We start from the raw sequence: 17,815 nt of genomic DNA on the forward strand, positions 1-17,815 counted from the left end.
CCTGGCTTCTCCCGCCGCCACCCACCCCTGCCTTCGCCTAGGACCTGCCCTGGGGGCAAAGGCGAGGCCTGGCCACTCCGTCCTGCCTGCCACGAGCCCCCTCACTGCACCTGTGCCTCGCCCGCAACCCTCTGCACCCTCCACACCACACCGCACCGCACCAGGAGCCCCTGGGGGCAAAGCTGTTTTATTTCTGTGGACCCAGGAGCCAGCGCAGGGCTTGGGGTCGGGTGGGGGCAGCTGGGAGAGAAGGGGGTCCTGGGGAGGCAGAGGGGACACACGGGGTGCCCATAGGCTGGGGAAGAGGCGCCCAGGGCTGCCACCGCCGACCCTGCACCCTGCGTCCAGGACTAAGGGCAGCGAGTGTGGGCGTGAGCGAGTGGACAGGAAAGGACCGGGCACCTGGGATCCAGCCTGGCCTCAGGCACAGAGGACAGGGCACCCGGCTGTGAGCACGGGGCAGGCGGGAACCCCTCCGGCCACACTCAGCTGGGGCAGAGGAGGGGCCCGGGGGCCAGGCGGGCAGCCCCCTTTAGCAACCGCTCTTCCTGCGCAGGCAGGCGTGGCCCCGCACGGAGCACTGGAGCTCAGTGAAGGCGAGGGAGCCCACGGTGACGGCGCACGGGCCCACGGCGCGGAAGCCGAGCCTCTCGTAGAAGGGCACCAGGGCGTCCTCACACATGAGCACCGCCCGGCGCACGGCCCGCTGGCCGCCCAGGTGCTGCAGGTAGCGCCACAGCAGGACGGAGCCCTTGCCCTGCTGCCGGCAGGCGCGGTGCACGGCCAGCACGTGCAGGTGGGCCACGCGGCCCCCGGGCCTGTGCAGCGTCAGCGACTCCTGCGGGTGAGCCAGGCAGCTCCGCTGGCACCTGCTCCCCCAAGCCATGCAGCCCAGGCCAAGAGCAGGTGACTCCAAGTGCCTCCACTGGGGGGCCCCTCTGCACACAAGGAGGACCCCGACTTGGGAGCCACATCCCAGCCCCCTGGGTGAAGCCTAGGAGCCAGGGAGGGACCCAGCAACTCAGCTCCCCGCTCTTGGGGCAAGAAAATCGCAGCCCAGGGCTTATTTCTTCCGGAGCTGCAGCCACGCCCACCCTTACCTGGGTGAGCCTCTCCTTGTCCCAAAGCGAGCCGATGATGAAGGCCACCAGGCGGCCCTCCTGGAACCAGCCCAGGGACAGCTCCGGACACAGGGTGAGGAAGTGCCGGATCTCGTCCAAGTACAGGGGGCAGCTGCCCGAGACGGACATGAAGGCTGTGGCCGGAGGTACGGGGTAGGCGTGGAGGAGGGGGTCAATGTGCCGCCCACCCACCATGCACTGCCCGCTGAGGGTCCACCCAGAAACCGCACCCCTCCCTCTCCAGGGAAGCATGGGAACAGGGCTGCTGCCCCCCGACTTTCTTGAATGCACACACGTGGTCTGACCCTTGGGACCTGGCCTTCAGGACAGGACACCCTAGGGTCTTCTCCCAGGGACAGAAGGGGCCCCTCCCAGGGCTGCTCACCTTCACGCTCGATCTCAAACACGCCGGCCGCGTCCTCTGGGGTGAGGCAGCGGAACTCACTGGCGGGCAGCGTGTGGCGCCGCTGGTGGCCTGGGGACTCCGGGGACCCCGGTGGTGGGTGCAGGGCCTTGGGTTTCAGGGGCTGGGTGCTGAGCGTGGACATCCTGCTGCCTCCCTGGGGTGACCCGGCCTTGGCAGTGACCTCCGGCCCAGGAGGGCCCCCAGCACCTGTCAGAATGGCAATGGCCATGGGTCCAGTTCTCATCTCCAGAGAAGCAGTGAATCTGGCCTCTTGTAGCCAGAACTGGGGTGGGTTCAGCCCCCAGATCTATGGGTCCTTCCCAGAAGCCTGGTCCCCGGGGAAGCCTCTAAGCGATGCCCGGCCCGGGCTCTCTCCCCATCTTTGCTCGCAGCCCAGAGGGATGCATGTGTGGGGTGGCCCCCGCAAACCTCCAGGCTCTGGTCCCACTGCCCTCTGGGTGCACCTGAGCCCCAAGGGAGAGGGGGAGCGATGAGCAGGCTTCAGCGGAGTCTGGGGCCCCCAGCGCTGCTGCCCAGGGGGAAGAGGGGAGGGAGGGCCCCTGAGCCTCCATGGACCACTTCTGATGCGACTGCAGGGCAGGCCAGTGCCCCGGCCCCCGTGCGCCGTCCGTGGGGTCCTACCTGGCCAGAGGGAGACCTCAGTGCCTCAGGCGCAAGATGGAGCTTTCTAGGCAGCCTCAGTCCTACAGAAAAGTGACCCCAAGTCTCTCCTCTTACCCAGCCACAGAGTGGGCCCCTGCCCACACACAGGACTGGGCTGGGGCGGAGGTGGGAGGGCAGTGGGTGGGAGGGAGTCAGGCTACAGAGAGCGGGGCACGTAGGCAGGAGCAGTCACGGAGGGCACACAGAGCACCTGCCGCCCCCTACCCCCACTCATCAGACTGCAGACCCACCCCGGGGGCCTCTCCCAGGGCAGCCTGCAGGTGCACAGTTCTTAAGGCCACTTCAGACGGAAAAAGCCCACGGCTCCCACAATTCCCCATGGTCTAGAAGCTCTCCTTCCCGAAGCCCGAGAGCCACGGGTTGGAGGGGTCCCACTATCCAAGACTGGGGGGAGGGGGCCCCTACCTCCTCCCTCCGCAGAGCTGGGGGCCCGTGCTCGGGTGCAGGAGCCGGGAAAATCCAGCCCTGCCGCCTGGGAGACTCCCGCAGCAGGTGTCACCCGGGGAAGCATGTGATGTTGTTCTCTGAGACTTGAATCCCCCCGCCCCCCGCCCCGCCTCCCGAGCCACCAGGCAGGGCGATGCCAGCAGAGCTGGGCAGCCAACGTCAGTGCCGGCGCAAGGAGGCAGATGGGATTACGCGTGGCCGACCGAGGCCCCCGAGCTTGGGAAGAGACAGCACGGGGCTAAGCCTCGGGGATCTGGCTGTAATCCCGGCTCTGTCACCTATTGGCTGGGCACCAGCAACTCAGCCACGGGCCTGGGGGGGCGTCTAGCCCAGGCATAGCACTCACCTCCCGCGTGACGGCCCCTCCAGGTGGGTGTCAGCCCCTCCCTGTAGGGAAGGGAACTGAGATCCAGACCAAAGAGCCTGTCTGAGCCTCCCGGTTGAGCGGGAGAGGCAGACCCAGGCCGGCCGTCTTCACGTCTTCACGTCTTCACGGCCGGCGCTCCTGCAGGTCGGCGGGTGGCGTCCCCGAGTCAGGCTCTCCAGGAGTGAAGGGCATCGTGCAGAAGCAGCCCCTCAGCCTGGGGAAGAAACCCCCAAATCTGGCAGGGCCACAGGGCACTGGTGGGGGCGCGGTAGCGGCCTTGCTGTGCGGACAGCCGGGAGCCGGGAGCCGGGAGCCGGGAGCCGCTGCAAGGGTCGCGGTTGGACAGCCACTGCCCACACGCCTTCCGGCACCCCACGCGCACCTCTGCCCAGAGCACTTGGGAAAATTCCCACATCCGGAAGCGGAGCTCAGTCCCCACCCACCCTGCTCTGCACCATCTGGTCTACCTACCGCAAAAACCAACTCAGCTGAGAAGTTCCTGCGCCACCCGTGTTCCCGCCCCATTCCCCATCCCGCCTTGCCCCCAAGGTCCCAACGGGGCAGCGGCCAGTTTGCAAAACCTGGGCAGTGACTGCTAAAGCTGAGGATAACTGCGCCCCAGAATCCCACAGCTCCCCACAATCCCACTGCTCCATGGACCCGACAGAACCTCAAAGAGCAGGAAGCAACCTGAACGCCCACCCATGGCTCAAGGGCCCCTGGAATGCACAGCCAAGGGGACAGGAAGGCCGAGCCACAGGGCACACACCTGGAGCAGCTGGGGCCTGGGTTCTAGTCACGCTCAGGATCAGGCTGTAGGGGGCACAGAACGCTTCGCTGACCTGGAATGCTTATGGTGGGGGAGGTTGGGGGCGTGCGCCAGGCTGGCCATGTGTCCACTTGTCTGCACAGGTCGTCTCCTTGGAGCTTACTTAAATATTCAGGGGGTTGCTCTTCCAGCATCCCCAAGGCTGCCCACCCACTCCTGGGGCTGTCCCCACCTCTCCAGCCAGCACACCGACCAGGCTCCCCCTTTCCCCTCCACACCCCTGTCCTGCCTTCTCTACCTCTTTCCTTATCAGGCCCATCCCGCCCGGTCTTTCCCCTAATCCTTGGCCCTGCCCCATCTGTGCCAGCCCCCTGCAGCAGCTCAGACCCACGTGCCTCCCGGCTGCCAAGCCCCAGACCTTGCTCTCTCCCTGCAGACGCACTTCCAAGATCAGCCAGCAGAGGGCGCAGCGCTCTTGCCCTTGAGCCCACGGCAGGTGCCCCTGACCTTGGGCAGACCTACGAGGGGTCCAGACACCCCCGGCCACTGCAGGCACCCTTTCTCCCCCTCTGTGGGGTCTCCTTCTCCCAGGGCCCTTTATTCTGTCAGAGGATACTCCCAGACCCCCCAAACCTTGGGCTCAGCTGCTGCCTCACTTGCCCGTCATCAGGCACTTCCCAACTCTCCCCCTCTGGAAACCCTGTTCAGGCTTCTGAGGATTGGCTGGGCCTCCTCTGGCCCGTTGGGGGTCCCAGACTTCCTTCAACCTCAAGGGTCTCAGAGAGGTCTCCTGGGTCGCTTCTTGTCGTCTGACTCCTTGGCACCCCCTGGTGGCCAATTGCACCTGCTGTGTTAGGACTGCTGCGGACCCAGACTGGACACCTCTAGACACAGGGCACCTCAGAGGACAAGAGGATGCAGAAGATTGAGCACGGCCAAACTGGGGGTCAAACCCCACCCCCGGGCAGGAGAGGGTGAGTGCCGGGGCTCCTCCCCCGGTGAGCAGGAGGGAACAACACACACTGCTGCGAAGGACAGCGCTGAGACAAGAGCATCCGGAAACGAGGGAAAGTAATCAACGGGGAGGCAGAGGGAGGGCGCGGTGGCACAGCAGGTTAAAGCCCTGCCCTGCAGGGCCCGCATCCCATATGGGCACTGGTTCAGGTCCCGGCTGCTCCACTTCCGATCCAGCTCTCTGATATGGCTGGGAAAGCAGTAGCAGATGGCCCAAGTCCTTGGGCCCCTGCACCCATGTGGGAGACCTGAAAGAAGCTCCTGGCGTCTGGCTTCGGATTGGCACAGCTCCGACTGTTGCAACCATTTTGGGAGGGAACCAGAGGATGGAAGACCCCTCTCTCTCTCTCTCTGCCTCTGGCTCTCTGTAACTCTGCCTTTCAAATAATTTTTTTTTTTTTAAAGAGCAAGGCAGGTGTTTAGGCTGCTGTTAAGAGCCAGTTAAAGCTCCAGTGTCCCACCTGGAAGTGCCTGGGTTTGATTCCCGGCTCTGGTGCCAGCCTCCAGCCCCTGGGTTAGATTCCCGGCTCTGGTGCCAGCCTCCAACTCATGCACACTCTGGGAGGAGGGGGTGACTCGGCTTGAGTGCTTGGACTCCTGTCACTCATGTAGGAGACACAAAGAGGTCCCCAGGCCCGGCCATCGAGGGCATTTGGGAAGTGAACCAGTGGGTGGACTCGCTCGCGCGCTCTCTCTCAAATAAATAAATAAGAGATGTCATTAAAAAACAAAAAAGAGGGGGCAGGCATTCTGGCACAGTGGGCTAAGCCACTGCTTGGGATGCCCACATCTCATATCGGAGCGCCTGGCTCAGTCCCGGCTGTTCTGTTTCCAATCCAGCTCCCTGTTGACCTCTCTGACTTTCAAATAAATAAATAAATAAATCTCAAGACACCCAGTGAAATTTGAATTTCAAATAAACAATGAACACCTTTTAAAATAGAAGTAGATGCATGCAATACTTGGAGCATAATTTTAAAAAATTGGCGTCTACCCAAGAGTTCAGCTTTATATATATATACTCAGGCAGCCTATATTTTGTCTGGCAACCCTGTTTGTGAGGTCTGAGAGAGGGAGTGGCCAGCACAGATGAGGGACAGGGTAGTGAGGGAGCCGGCAGGAGGAGCGGCATCCCATGACGGGGGCATGGGAGGGCGTGCTGAGCTGTGGGCAGGCGGCGGGCCCCGGGCCTGCAAGCCCCTCTAACATGTGACGCCGCGTGCTGCTCCGATCCCACACGACACTCCCTGCTTCAAACCACCGCTCGCACTCCCGGCTGCACAATGGAATCACCTGGGAGTTTGAGAAATTCCAACACCTGGGTCCCTCCCCGCTGGGGCTCACTTAACGCTCCAGGGCTGAACCTGGGGGCGGAGCAGCTCCCAGCTGAGTAGCAGGTGGACCAGGGCTGAGAACCACCTGGAAGTGCTGTTCTCCAGGCAGCCTTCATGCCACACCTCCCTTCCCGTTCGTGGGCAGAGAAGGGGCCGCAGCCCGCCCTGTGCAGGGGGCATTCAAACCTTTTTAGCGCAGGCAACTTTCTGCGAGTGGAATCTTTGTCTAGCACGTAACACAGATCAAGAGACGCCTGGTCAAAACTGCTGTCATTGCATCAGGGCACTGGGGGCCCTGCCCAGGACGAGGCGGGGGACACGTGGGCCCCCCAAGGCCCAGGGTGCAGCCCTTCTGAAGCACCCTGTACCTGCCTTCCCCTCCTGGCCGTGTTCCTGTGTCCCCGGTGCCTGCTGCACCTGTCCTCGGCTGCTCGGAGGGGGATTCTACAGCTCTGCCCAGGCCCAGGACAGGAAGGGACAGGTCTTTGTTTCTTATGCCCTTGCCTGCCTTCAACCTGAGATGGGCAGGTTCTCCCCATCACCCACCTGGACAGCTCTGACCTCACCTCTTTGGGTAGAAACACCACAGCGGGCCAAGAAGGAATCCAGCAACATGTATGTGTGTGAGTGTGAGTGTGTGTGAGGAAGCTCACTGCAGGGGGCCTGTCTGGCCTTGGACACTGCTAGCCACACCGTGCCCTCCCCACCCCGCCACCGGCTCTCCCTCCATCTCCCTCCTGACTCCCCTCCTTCTGTCTGACCCGTAACAGTCAATGTCCCCAAAGCAAACAGGATTTTTAGGGCAGCAAGACTATTCTGTGTGGTTCTGTCGGGTGGACGCAGGTCACTGCACGCCTGTCCAAACCCAGAGGAGACGCAGCACCGAATGTGCACCGGGCTGGCGCCTTGACACAGCGGGTTAAATTGCTGCCTATGACGCCGGCAGCCCACATGGGCACTGGTTTGAGTCCTGGCTGCTCCACTTCAGATCCGGCTCCCTGCTAATGTGTCTCAGAAGGCAGCAGAGGATGGTCCAAATGCTTGAGCCCCTGCACCCACATAGGGGGGACCTGGAAGAAGCTCCTGGCTGCTGGCTTCCGCCTGGCCCAGCTCCAGCCTTTACAGCCACTTGGGGAGTGAACCAACAGTTGAAAGACCTCTCTCTCTCTCTCTGTCTCTCCCTCTCTCTGTCTCTCCCTCTCTCTGTAACTCTCATTTCAAATAAATAAATAAAAAAAGATATCTTAAAAAAAAAAAAAAGAGTGAGCACCAATACAAGGCTGTGGGTGGGTGAGGCCTTGTGTAGCAACAGGAATAAATGGGCCCCTGGAGGGGGTCTTGACTGTGGAGAGGCTGCGCGTGTGCCATGGGTAGGGGGCATCACTTCATTGTTTCCCCCAAACATTATTTATCTCAAAGGCCAAGTGACAGAAAAGGAGAGACAGAGATGAAGACAGATCTTCCATCCACTGGTTCACTCCCCAATTGTCCACAAAGGGCAGAGCTGGCCTGGGCTGAAGCCAGGAGCCAGGAACTCCATCCAGGTCTCCCACATGGCTGCAGGGGCCCAAGCACTTGGGCCGTCCTCCACTGCTCTCCCAGGCACATTAGCAGGGAGCTGGATCAGAAGCGGAGCAGCTGGGACTCGAACCAGCGCTGCAGTAAGGGATGTGGGCGTGACAAGCAGTGGCTTAACCCCCTGTGCTGTAACTCCACCCCCTACACAGGCAGTGTCCTCCAGGCTTCCCAGAGCTGCCCTCGAACTGGGACTTGCCAGGGTGACGAGCCCTGTTACCGGGAACTGTTTCCATGTTACCGGGAAGTGTTTCCGTACCAACGCGCTCTCCTTCTGCAACGCTCTGATCTGAACCCTTTCGTCTGGGATCCTCCAGTTCCAGACCCACACGCTCCCGGCTCCTCCTGGCACCTCCAGGAGGGAGCCTCTCCCCTTGCTGAGCACCTACCATGTGCTAGACGAAGACACAGCTCCTGTCTTCAAGGCATTGCTGGTCCCACAGGAGAGGGGTGTGCCCGGAAGCGACTGTGATGGCGCAAGCGCGGGGTTGAGACACTCAGAAGGTTCCCCAAGCCGGCGCCGTGGCTCACTAGGCTAATCCTCCGCCTAGCGGCGCCGGCACACCGGGTTCTAGTCCCAGTCGGGGCGCCAGATTCTGTCCCGGTTGCCCCTCTTCCAGGCCAGCTCTCTGCTGTGGCCAGGGAGTGCAGTGGAGGATGGCCCAGGTGCTTGGGCCCTGCACCCCATGGGAGACCAGGAGAAGCACCTGGCTCCTGGCTCCGGGTCAGTTTTCATCAGAGGATGAAAAACTCCCGGATGTCAAATCCAGTGCAAAGGCATCGAACAGCCAGGGTCCCCGAAGGGAGCAGCTGAGGCCAGAGTGCAGGGAACTCGAACCACATGGGGGAAGGAGATGGGCTTGCAGGGGGCGGGGAGGGAACCCAACCACAAAGGGCTCCATGTGCCGTGCTCCGGCGGACTACGGGAGGAGGTGAAGCCCCCACGTCTGATGAGCACGTGTGCGTTTTCGATTAGTCCTGGAACAAGGTGGCAGGTAGACTGGGCGGCCTGGAGCCGGTGAGGAGACCCCAGCGACAGTGTAGGCAGGAGACGGAGACGAACGGCTGGCCGAGGTCGTGTTTACCAGACCGGACTTGGCAGGTGCGGTGGAAAGCCCTTCGGCTCGTGGCGGCACTGGACTTCCCAGTGGTCCTGTAGAGGAGGCAGTGGCGCTGTTGCCACTCTGCAGAAAGGAATCTGAGGCTTGAGACGTAAAATAAGTGGCCCGAGTCACACGGTGACCGGTGGCAGGGCCAGGTTCAAGTGCAGATCCACTCCCACGGGCGCCCTAACCCACCTCCCTCACCCCTGCCCTAGGGGAACAGCCCAGTCAGTCATGACAGATGTCACTGGGGACCCAGGGGCCGACACCTGGGTGTTGACAGCTTGTGAAGCTTAAGCGAGAGGGCTCTCAGGTGGCCAGCGTGGGAGGTGACGCTGCCGTCAGCCAGGGTGAGAAACCACCAGGACAGGAGATGCCTTTTGTGCGTGTGGCTGGTCGCACCAGGAAGCACCCGGGACTCGGTGCTGGGGAGCCTGGCCTCGGAGCGGGCAGGGGAGGGGCCCGGTTGGAGGAGGACAGCTGTCTGTCTCTTTTTTTTTTTTTTTTTTTTTTTTGACAGGCAGAGTGGACAGTGAGAGAGAGAGACAGAGAGAGAAAGGTCTTCCTTTGCCGTTGGTTCACCCTCCAATGGCCGCCGCTGCAGCCGGCGCACCGCGCTGATCCGATGGCAGGAGCCAGGAGCCAGGTGCTTTTCCTGGTCTCCCATGGGGTGCAGGGCCCAAGCACCTGGGCCATCCTCCACTGCACTCCCTGGCCATAGCAGAGAGCTGGCCTGGAAGAGGGGCAACCGGGACAGAATCCGGCGCCCTGACCGGGACTAGAACCCGGTGTGCTGGCGCCGCAAGGTGGAGGATTAGCCTATTGAGCCACGGCGCCGGCCCTGTCTGTCTCTTTCTTCAAGCCGCCCAGCCGTTCAGGGTGCCAGGCCCCTGGGTCTCCACGAAGGAGGGGGAAGCACAGGCTGCAATCCTGGTTCTCACCGCCGGCTCAGCCCTCTCACCGCGGCCCCCAGGGGACTGCAGCCCACGGTGAGATGGCTCCGGGCGACTTGGGCGAGGCCCGCCATTCTCCTGGGGCATCAGTGTGAGGAGGAGTGAGACTGCAGGAGCAGGAACGGCCCAGTAATTCCACAAGCACCTGGTTCCCGACCAACCCCAGCCCGAGGTTCAGACACAGAGGCCTCTGACCGGCTGGACACACCGGGGCACGGGAGGGCTCCGGGGCTGCTTGCCTCTCACCCTGGTGCCTTCGGCTACGCCACAGAGCCTCCCAGACACCTGGTCCAGGGTGGAGGGAGTTCTGTGGACCAGCCTGGGACTTGCTGGCACAGAGAGGCATGGGAGGGGGGGAGCCGAGCTGGGTCTGGGGAGGTGGCCCTGGCTGATTAAGATACGGGCGGGACAGGCCTGCTTCCCCTAGATCGGTTCAGCTGCCTGCACTCTGCCCACCCTACTCAACTGGGGCGTGGCCAGACTGGCTGGGTGCCTGGGCAGGCACATTTGTAAACAAGGGAGCTCCTCTCTTCCCCTTAGCCAGCTGTGGGGGCCCCGGGGGACCAGGTTTCTTGGTTAGCACATAAAGATTCTTCTCTACGGATCTCTCTACGATGATGAAAATAGACACTAAGAGGCGTGCCCATCCACACTCACCCCACTGGCCAGCCTGGGAGGGAGGGACAGCGGCTGAGGGCTCCGGGTCTGGGGCGGCGTCCAGAGCACCTCGGGCCCCAGTGCGGTCACTGAAAGGTGGGGAGGAACTGACTGGAGGCAGCTGGAAGGGTTTGCAGGCTTGCCCAGGAGGTCAAAGTCTCTTGCCCCAAGCTTCAGCTCATTGTGTAGGGGCATGGTGGGGGGGAGGGGCAGGGGAACCCAGGTGGGCCTTCGACACCCGGCAGCTGACACAGGATTGACTGAGTTCCAACACTCAGCCTGTACTGAGCCTGCACCAGGCAGACGTGACCCGAGCCCCGCGCTCTGGGATTCCGTCTGGTGAGGAAGCCGGCAGCATTCGACATCGGGGACTCTTACCTGCAACCCGGCGGGTTCCTAATACCCTATGCAAAGCACTTAGCCTGGTGCCTGGCAGGACGTTTCCAGCTCAGTAAGTGGCAGCTATTATTAGCTGTTATTACAAGAAGCTGCAGAGTAAACGCGGCACATCTTCCTGGAGTGCCGATTTCCCTCAAGGATTAGGGCAGAAAGCACATCCCTATTTTTTACGTCAAAATGACAGGCGTGCGCTCGAGTAGGATGCAAAACGCATTTGGGTCTTTTTTTTTTTCACATCAAACACAGGTTTGAGGCCGGCACTGCCCCGCCCCTTCGGCCTACTTGCTCCTTCCACCCCCTCCCCGTGGACACAGGGACACATGGATGCCCCTGTCAGTCAGGAGCTTGCAGAGAGACAGCTGGAGACACAGCCCCTCTGCTTGCAAAGCGAGGTCTCCACCTCTTAGGCCCCTGGTGTTTCCATGCTGGTGGAAGGGGGCCACAGCTCCTTTGTCCAAGGTAGCACACAGGATAATGCGTGTGGAAGAGCCCGGCACAGGCCATGGTATGGTATGTACTTGATGAATGTTGGGTAGGGCCTGGCTTTGCGGTGCAGTGGGTGAAGCCGCTGCCGGCAGCGCTGGCCTCTGTGTGGGCACCGGTTCAAGTCCCGGCTGCTCCACTTCCCATCCAGCTTCCTGCTAATGCACCTGGGGAAGCAGCAGGAGACGACCAAGGGCTTGGGCCCCATGTGGGAGACCTGGGTGGCTTCATCGTGTTCCAGCCCCTCATTGTGGCCGGTTGGGGAGTGAACAAGTGGGTGGTGCTCGCCGGCTTTGAAGAACCTGGATACTGTAATATCAGCCTTCTTACTGATGGTCTTGCAGAAAATGAACTAGACTGAGAAAGATTCGGGCCAGTTCTTGAGGATTCTTAACTTTTTCTAGCCACTCGTCGTGAATCTGTCCTCTGAGAATATTATCTAAATCTTTTGGAACTGACTTAGGTGACATTTAATTGGTTGAATGACTTATATTTTGAAACGGCGACACGGAGCAGACCATACAGTAACAGTTCTGGGGGCCTGGAGCTTGGGCTTAGACGGGTTTTCAACATCACAATCATGGTTAAGCTTGCAGAGGCGTGGTTCTACTTCATCCAGCCCTCTCAGCTGAACGACGACACAACAATATCACCCCATTTTACAGGCGACAAAGCTAAGGCGAGGAGCAGCCGTCTGGCCCACTGGTTAAGACGCCTTCATCCCGCAGGGGATACTGGGTTGGGTACTCGGCCCCTGACTGCACTTCCTGCCGGAGTGCATGCTGGGAAGCCATGGTGACAGCTCAGGTGCTTGGGTTTCCACCACCCGTGAGAGACCTGGGTTGAGCTCCGGGCTCCTGGCTTCAGGCCCCGCCCCCAGCCCCGGCCACTGTGGGCATTTGGGGGTGAACCTGCAGATGGGGGCACCCCCCCCTTTGCCTCTCAAGTGAATGAACACTTTTTAAGGTGAAAAAGTTAATTATTGTGCCTACCTTTATGTACATTAGTGAGTAGCAATGTCAAAAATTAGAATCTGTGGAACTGGAATCCTTTTTTTTTTTTTTTTAAATATTTATTTATTTATCCGGGGCAGGTGCTGTGGTGCAGCAGGTTAGAGCTCTGGCCTGAAGTGCCGGCATCCCATATGGGCACTGGTTCTAGTCCTGGCTGCTCCACTTCTGGTCCAGTTCTCTGCTGTGGCCTGGGAAAGCAGTGGAGGATGGCCCAGGTCCTTGGACCCCTGCACCCACATGACAAAAGAAGCTCCTGGCTCCTGGCTTCGGATCAGTGCAGCTCTGGCCATTGCAGCCATCTGGGTAGTGAAGTAGCGGACGGAAGACCTCTCTCATTGTCTCTACCTCTCTCTGTAACTCTGTCTTTCAAATAAAATCTTTTTAAAAAGATTTATTTATTTATCTGAAAGGCAGAGTTAGAGAGAGAGAGAGAGAGAGAGAGAGAGAGAGAGAGAGATCCTCCATCCGCTGGCTCACTCCCCAAATGGTGACAACAGCCAGAGCTGTGCGGATCCAAAGCCAGGAGCCAGGAGCTTCATCTGGGTCTCCCACGCGGGTGCAGGGGCCCAAGCGCCAGGGCTATCCTCTACTTCTTGGAACTGGAATCTTTTAACCACCTCATTATCTTATCTCTTGCTATGCACGCTAGGCCTTGTGGAACGTTGAACTCATCGAAATTTTTTTAAAGATTTACTTATTTATTTGAAAGAGTGACAGAGCCGGAGAGATAGACTGAGATCTTCCATCTGCTGGTTCACGGGTGGCAGGGGTCCAGGCACTTGCGCCGTCTTCCACTGCTTTCCCAGGTGCACTAGCAGGGAGCTGGACGGGGAGTGGAGCAGCCTGGACGTTCAACCCTCATATGGGATGCGGGCGGCGCCTCTGGATGGCTTTAAACCCTGGGGCCCTGACGTTTGCTTTGCTTTCTTACTGTTTCCCCGACTCCCCTTCGCCGGCCCGGCCCAGTGCTGCGCGACCTTCCAGTGCTGCGCGACCTTCCCTCACGTGTCTATCAGAGCCTTGCGGACAGGCTGCTTAACGCGTGTTTGTTTTGCCTTTCCGGAGAGCCTGTAAACACCTGGAAGCCAGAGGCAGCCTCGCACCGCCCAGCACCGGGCAGGGACGCCCGGGAGCGCATGGACGGCCTCTGGACCAAGCGCCCTCCCCGCTTCGGCCCCTGCCCAGGTCCTGGACGACCACTCCGCTTCCTCCTCCGAGTCCCGGCTCCCTCCACCCCGATGCCCTCGGGCCTCCCCAGCCGGCCGAATCCAGCGTCCCCCGCCCCGGGGGAGCATCTTCAGCGTCCCCTAGCGACGACGCGGCGGCTCCTAGCAACCGCATCCAGGCTCCCTGACGACGGAGGCACGCAGGCCACGTCAGCGCGCCGCGGCCACGCCCCCGGCGCGCGCTGGCCCCGCCTCCCCGCGCCTCGTCCGCCGCCGCCGCCGCCGCCGCCGCCGCCGCCGCCCGAGACTCACGCAGAGCAGTTATGGCGGATCCCGCAGCCCCCGCGCCCGCAGCTCCCGCTCCCGCCCAGGCCCCAGCCCCAGCTCCGGAGGCGGCCCCGGCCCCGGCCGCAGCCCCTGCCCCGGCGTCGGCGCCGGCCGCCGGGCCGGACTCGACCTCCGGGCCCTCCTCCGACTCCGGCCCCGAAGCCGGCTCGCAGCGTCTGCTGTTCTCTCACGACCTGGTGTCGGGCCGCTACCGCGGCTCGGTGCACTTCGGGCTGGTGCGCCTCATCCACGGCGAGGACTCGGACTCCGAGGGCGAGGAGGATGGCCGCGGCAGCTCGGGCTGCTCGGAGGCGGGCGGCGCCGGCCACGAGGAGGGCCGGGCCAGCCCGCTGCGCCGCGGCTACGTGCGCGTCCAGTGGTACCCGGAGGGCGTCAAGCAGCACGTGAAGGAGACCAAGGTGCGGCCGGGCGGGTCGGGCGCGAGGGGCGGGGAGGGGTCGGCCGCGGCCGCCCGGGCGGGCGGGCCGGCCGTGCCCGGAGCGCCGCCACTGCAGTGGCTCCGTGCAAAGTCATTGCACCAGCTCCGGGCGGACACGCCAAGCCGGCGCTGCTGGCCTGGGCCCGGGCCCCGGGCTTCCCGGCTCGAGGGGGAGGGGACCTGCCAGCCGCGCCGGGCCGGGCTTCGGCCTCCAGGTCGCGGGCGTGCCGCGCTCCCGCGGGGGGCAGAGCTGCCCCCAAGGAGCGCCCTGCTGCATTGTGCGTCCGGAACGGCGGGCCGCGCCGCCCGGTGCAGGGAGGGAGGGGTCGCAGCTCTCGGGGCCGAGATCGGGGGACGGCCCTGGAAGTTCCCCAGGTGCAGAAAGCCCCGCGGGGCAGCCGGCCTGCCTCTTTTTGTCTCACGGAGCCGCCCCGGTTCTCTGACTGCAGCGGGGAGCTTGGCGTGTGAAATTCTCCAGGAGGTTAAATAGCACCGGGGTGGGGGTGGGGGTCCTGACGGCGGCCTGGGCGGTGGGGGACTCCCGCGTGCTTGCGGACTTTTTGGGAGGACAGATGATTACAGGACCATGGATAGGGGACCGGCCCCGACTGGGGAGCCTGGAGCGTTTTTCTGGATTCCGAAGCTGTTAGGCAAACATCAGAGTCCCATATGGCACTGGGGTGCGGCTGGTGGCTGTCGCAGTTTTTAGACAACAAAGGGGCTTGTCATCCTAAACCTGAAACCCTGCACCCAGGTTGGTGTGGTAGCTTGTCCACGCCCCCTCCCCGTGTGACTAACTGTCAGTGGTCACACACACCTCCATCGCACACCCTCTCGTCCTCACCTCCACCCCTGCCCTCCGTGTGAAACGGGAACCCGGCACCCGGCCGGCCTGCGCTGTCTGATCTCACAGGCTCCACTTGAGAAGTTAATCTGGGTTTCTCTCACGCCGGGAGACAAAGACCACGGAGGAGCAGCTCCGAGCCCCACTGCACGGGGCTCTGTGAGGACGGCTGGGCGGGGACAAGGCCCCTCGCCTGCCAGCGCTTTCCTGGTGGCAGAAGTGACTGCTGATCCCAGCAGGGTCTTTCTCTCGCTAATGCGCATGCACCCACAGGCCCAAATCCACACACAGGCCCGGGCCTCCCCTCAGAAATGCAAATCAGGCAGCCGTCTCCGACTGGGTATACGTTCATTTGCAGAAGTCTTTGGAAAATACTGCTTTTAGCCAGGGATGCATGTTTAAAAAAATGTGCGGGTGCTCCGTGCACGCCCTCATTGTCTTGCGGGCAGGTGCTGACTGCTGTCCCCGGGAGGTGGTCACCTCCGGTCCTCTCTGGAGGCTGGTGACTTTCGGGATGCAGCTCACTTGACTCCAGCATCTGCCCGGCACCCAGGAGGCAGCTGTTTATCAGTTGCCGCTCCTGCCCAACTTGACTTTGGTGGTTAACTTTGTTTACAGCCACGCTAGGTGCGCCTCCCTCACCATGTGTAATTATACCAAGTTTGCCTTAAGATGCCTATTTAGGGAGTCAAGTGAGGATGACTTGCAGGCACCACTCGAGTAGGTTTTAAGACGGCCCTCGTGTGACTCGCCTGGAATCATTCAACTCCGTTTTGCCGCCCCGGTGGTGGTGGTTTCTTTGCCGTCATGGCTTTTGGACTTAGCAGAAGCCCAGGGCGCAGGGACCCCTCGGAAGTGAGTGCAGTGTCCGGATCTTTTGAGGGCCTGGAGATAGGTCCAGCGGTTGGCACAGACGACCTTGGTCCACTGCAGGTCTCCTTGCAGCACTGTGGACTAGGGAGATGTTCCTCTCATCTCCTGTTCTTCTAGATTCCGTCACGGCGATGGCCCGCTGTGGAGACCATCAGACCAAGGCTAGGATTTGGTTCTGGTGCCTGCCCCGGCAGTAATCCAGTGATGAGATTTAGAGCCCAGTTATCAGTAGAATAGCATGGGGCACACTGGGTTCTAGTCCCAGTCGGGGTGCCGGATTCTGTCCCGGTTGCCCCTCTTCCAGGCCAGCTCTCTGCTGTGGCCAGGGAGGGCAGTGGAGGATGGCCCAGGTGCTTGGGCCCTGCGCCCCATGGGAGACCAGGAGAAGCACCTGGCTCCTGCCATCTGATCAGCGTGGTGCGCCGGCCGCGGCGGCCATTGGAGGGTGAACCAACGGCAAAGGAAGACCTTTCTGTCTCTCTCACTGTCCACTCTGCCTGTCAAAAAAAAAAAAAAAAGAATAGCATGGGGTGGCATTGAGGAACTTTGCCTTTTTTGATAGTGTGGAGTGAACTTTGCCTTTTTTGATAGTGTCCCTTTAGTGTGGAGTGTTTCTGAGGCTGTGGAGGATTTTTTTTTGTAGTTTTCATGTTGAGTTGGAGGGCAGTGAGTGAGTTTGCAGTGAACAAGTTTACAAGGAGAGAGAGAAACTGGGCAGCAAGTCCTGCCCTCACCCCGCCACCTCTGCGCAAGTGAGCAGTGCAAATAAAGGAGTTCTTACAGCAGCCCAAATGGAGTTCCTTTGGAACTGGACGGAAGAGAGTGACCGGGGCCTCTGAGGTGGGCCCGCCTGTCCGCAGCCTGCTGGTGCCTTCAGCGCGCTGGCCATTTACCCTTGAAACTTGAGGGGGCGTACCCGTCCCCGCCAGCGGTCATCCGTTGCATACATTGTGGAGTGGAGCCCAGATGCGGGCAGCCTCTCCTCTCCTGAACACCGGCGGGCCTGTGGCTCTTCCTGGCCCCCGTGGGAGGAGCCAGGACTGCAGCCTCCTTGTGTTTGCCCGTCCTGCCTGTGTTTGCCCGTCCTGCCTGTGTTTGCGTTCTCCCAGCCCCCCTGTGTTGTCTTTTGCTGAGAGCTGCCCCGGCACTGCGGGTGTCCGGGTTTGAGACACAAAGCCTCCAACCTGAAGCCGTGTGTGATCACCCTGCTTTTATGAGGCTGCCTAAGAAGCAGCCCAGTGACAGGTCCCTCAGGAATTGGCTTTTTAGTTTATTTTTGGCTCCTACTTAGGCCAGCATTTCCATGGGGAAAGCTTTCAAGGTGCAGCAGCGTCACACAGCACGTGAAGTTCGACTCGCTTGTCGGGGTGCCGGGCCCATTAGAAGCAGTTGTTCCCAGTGATGTGACAGGAAGAAGTTATGTAAGGTGGACGGATGCAGGACCAAGTGCATTCTATTCAGATGGGATCCCAGCGCCTGGGGATTCCGGCAGCGCTGGCATTTTACTTTCTGCCCCTCGGCTTTTCCGCTTCTAACTAACTCCTGGGCCTCAGCGCCGGAGAGCGTCTCTGTCCAGATGCTGCCTGGCTCAGGGCCACTCTGACCAGACAAGGGTGCGTTTTGTTTTGTCCTGGGATTGGAGTCAGACGTGTGGGTGCCCTCCTCGGCTGGCACCTAACTCTGCACGACCTTGGCCCAGTCACTGCCTCGTTTTCTCTGTCTGCGGTGAAAGACAAGGCCGTCGTTCTAGCCCTGAACTGAGCTCACACAGAGGGACTAGCCAGGAGCGAAGCTCGGGACACCGTTCTGATGCCTGTGCACTGGGCCGGCCCTGTCCCTTC

At 61.4% G+C, this 17,815-nt stretch overlaps 2 protein-coding genes across 4 annotated transcripts in view; one reads left to right on the forward strand and one right to left on the reverse strand.

The window, feature by feature from the left end:
- Positions 1-169: 169 nt before the first annotated feature.
- Positions 170-3,376, reverse strand: AANAT (aralkylamine N-acetyltransferase). Of its 3 annotated transcripts, none has more exons than XM_070060267.2 (5): positions 2,617-2,736; positions 2,170-2,231; positions 1,507-1,734; positions 1,101-1,255; positions 170-838 (listed from the first exon to the last, which is right to left on the reverse strand). In XM_070060267.2, the coding sequence occupies exons 3-5, from the start codon at positions 1,667-1,669 to the stop codon at positions 533-535; spliced, it is 624 nt and encodes a 207-aa protein (XP_069916368.1). In that variant the 5' UTR covers positions 1,670-1,734; positions 2,170-2,231; positions 2,617-2,736; the 3' UTR covers positions 170-532. The 3 variants fall into 3 exon arrangements, with proteins under 3 accessions (XP_069916368.1, XP_008249128.1, XP_089174030.1); XM_008250906.5 differs by lacking the exon at positions 2,617-2,736 and adding an exon at positions 3,005-3,142 and having other exon boundaries at positions 383-838; XM_089317904.1 differs by lacking the exons at positions 2,170-2,231; positions 2,617-2,736 and adding an exon at positions 3,005-3,376 and having other exon boundaries at positions 383-838.
- A 10,357-nt stretch (positions 3,377-13,733) lies between these two features.
- The window catches only part of UBE2O (ubiquitin conjugating enzyme E2 O), a 54,185-nt gene continuing 50,103 nt past the window's right edge, over positions 13,734-17,815 (forward strand). The window contains exon 1 of the mRNA XM_008250909.5: positions 13,734-14,237. Coding sequence (XP_008249131.2) covers positions 13,815-14,237 — 423 coding nt within the window. The 5' untranslated portion in view covers positions 13,734-13,814. The remainder of the gene's footprint in view (positions 14,238-17,815) is intronic.

The sequence above is a fragment of the Oryctolagus cuniculus genome, chromosome 17, assembly GCF_051225735.1.
Source record: "Oryctolagus cuniculus isolate XC-2025 breed Fujian yellow rabbit chromosome 17, ASM5122573v1, whole genome shotgun sequence".
NCBI lineage: Eukaryota > Metazoa > Chordata > Mammalia > Lagomorpha > Leporidae > Oryctolagus > Oryctolagus cuniculus.

Coding starts and splice junctions, on each gene's coding strand:
- AANAT (XM_070060267.2), bottom strand. CDS start 1,669: ATGTCCACGCTCAGCACCCAGCCCCTGAAACCCAAGGCCCTGCACCCA. Junction 1,256..1,506: donor GTTTGAGATCGAGCGTGAAG/GTGAGCAGCCCT, acceptor CTCCGGCCACAG/CCTTCATGTCCGTCTCGGGC. Junction 839..1,100: donor ACAAGGAGAGGCTCACCCAG/GTAAGGGTGGGC, acceptor GCTCACCCGCAG/GAGTCGCTGACGCTGCACAG.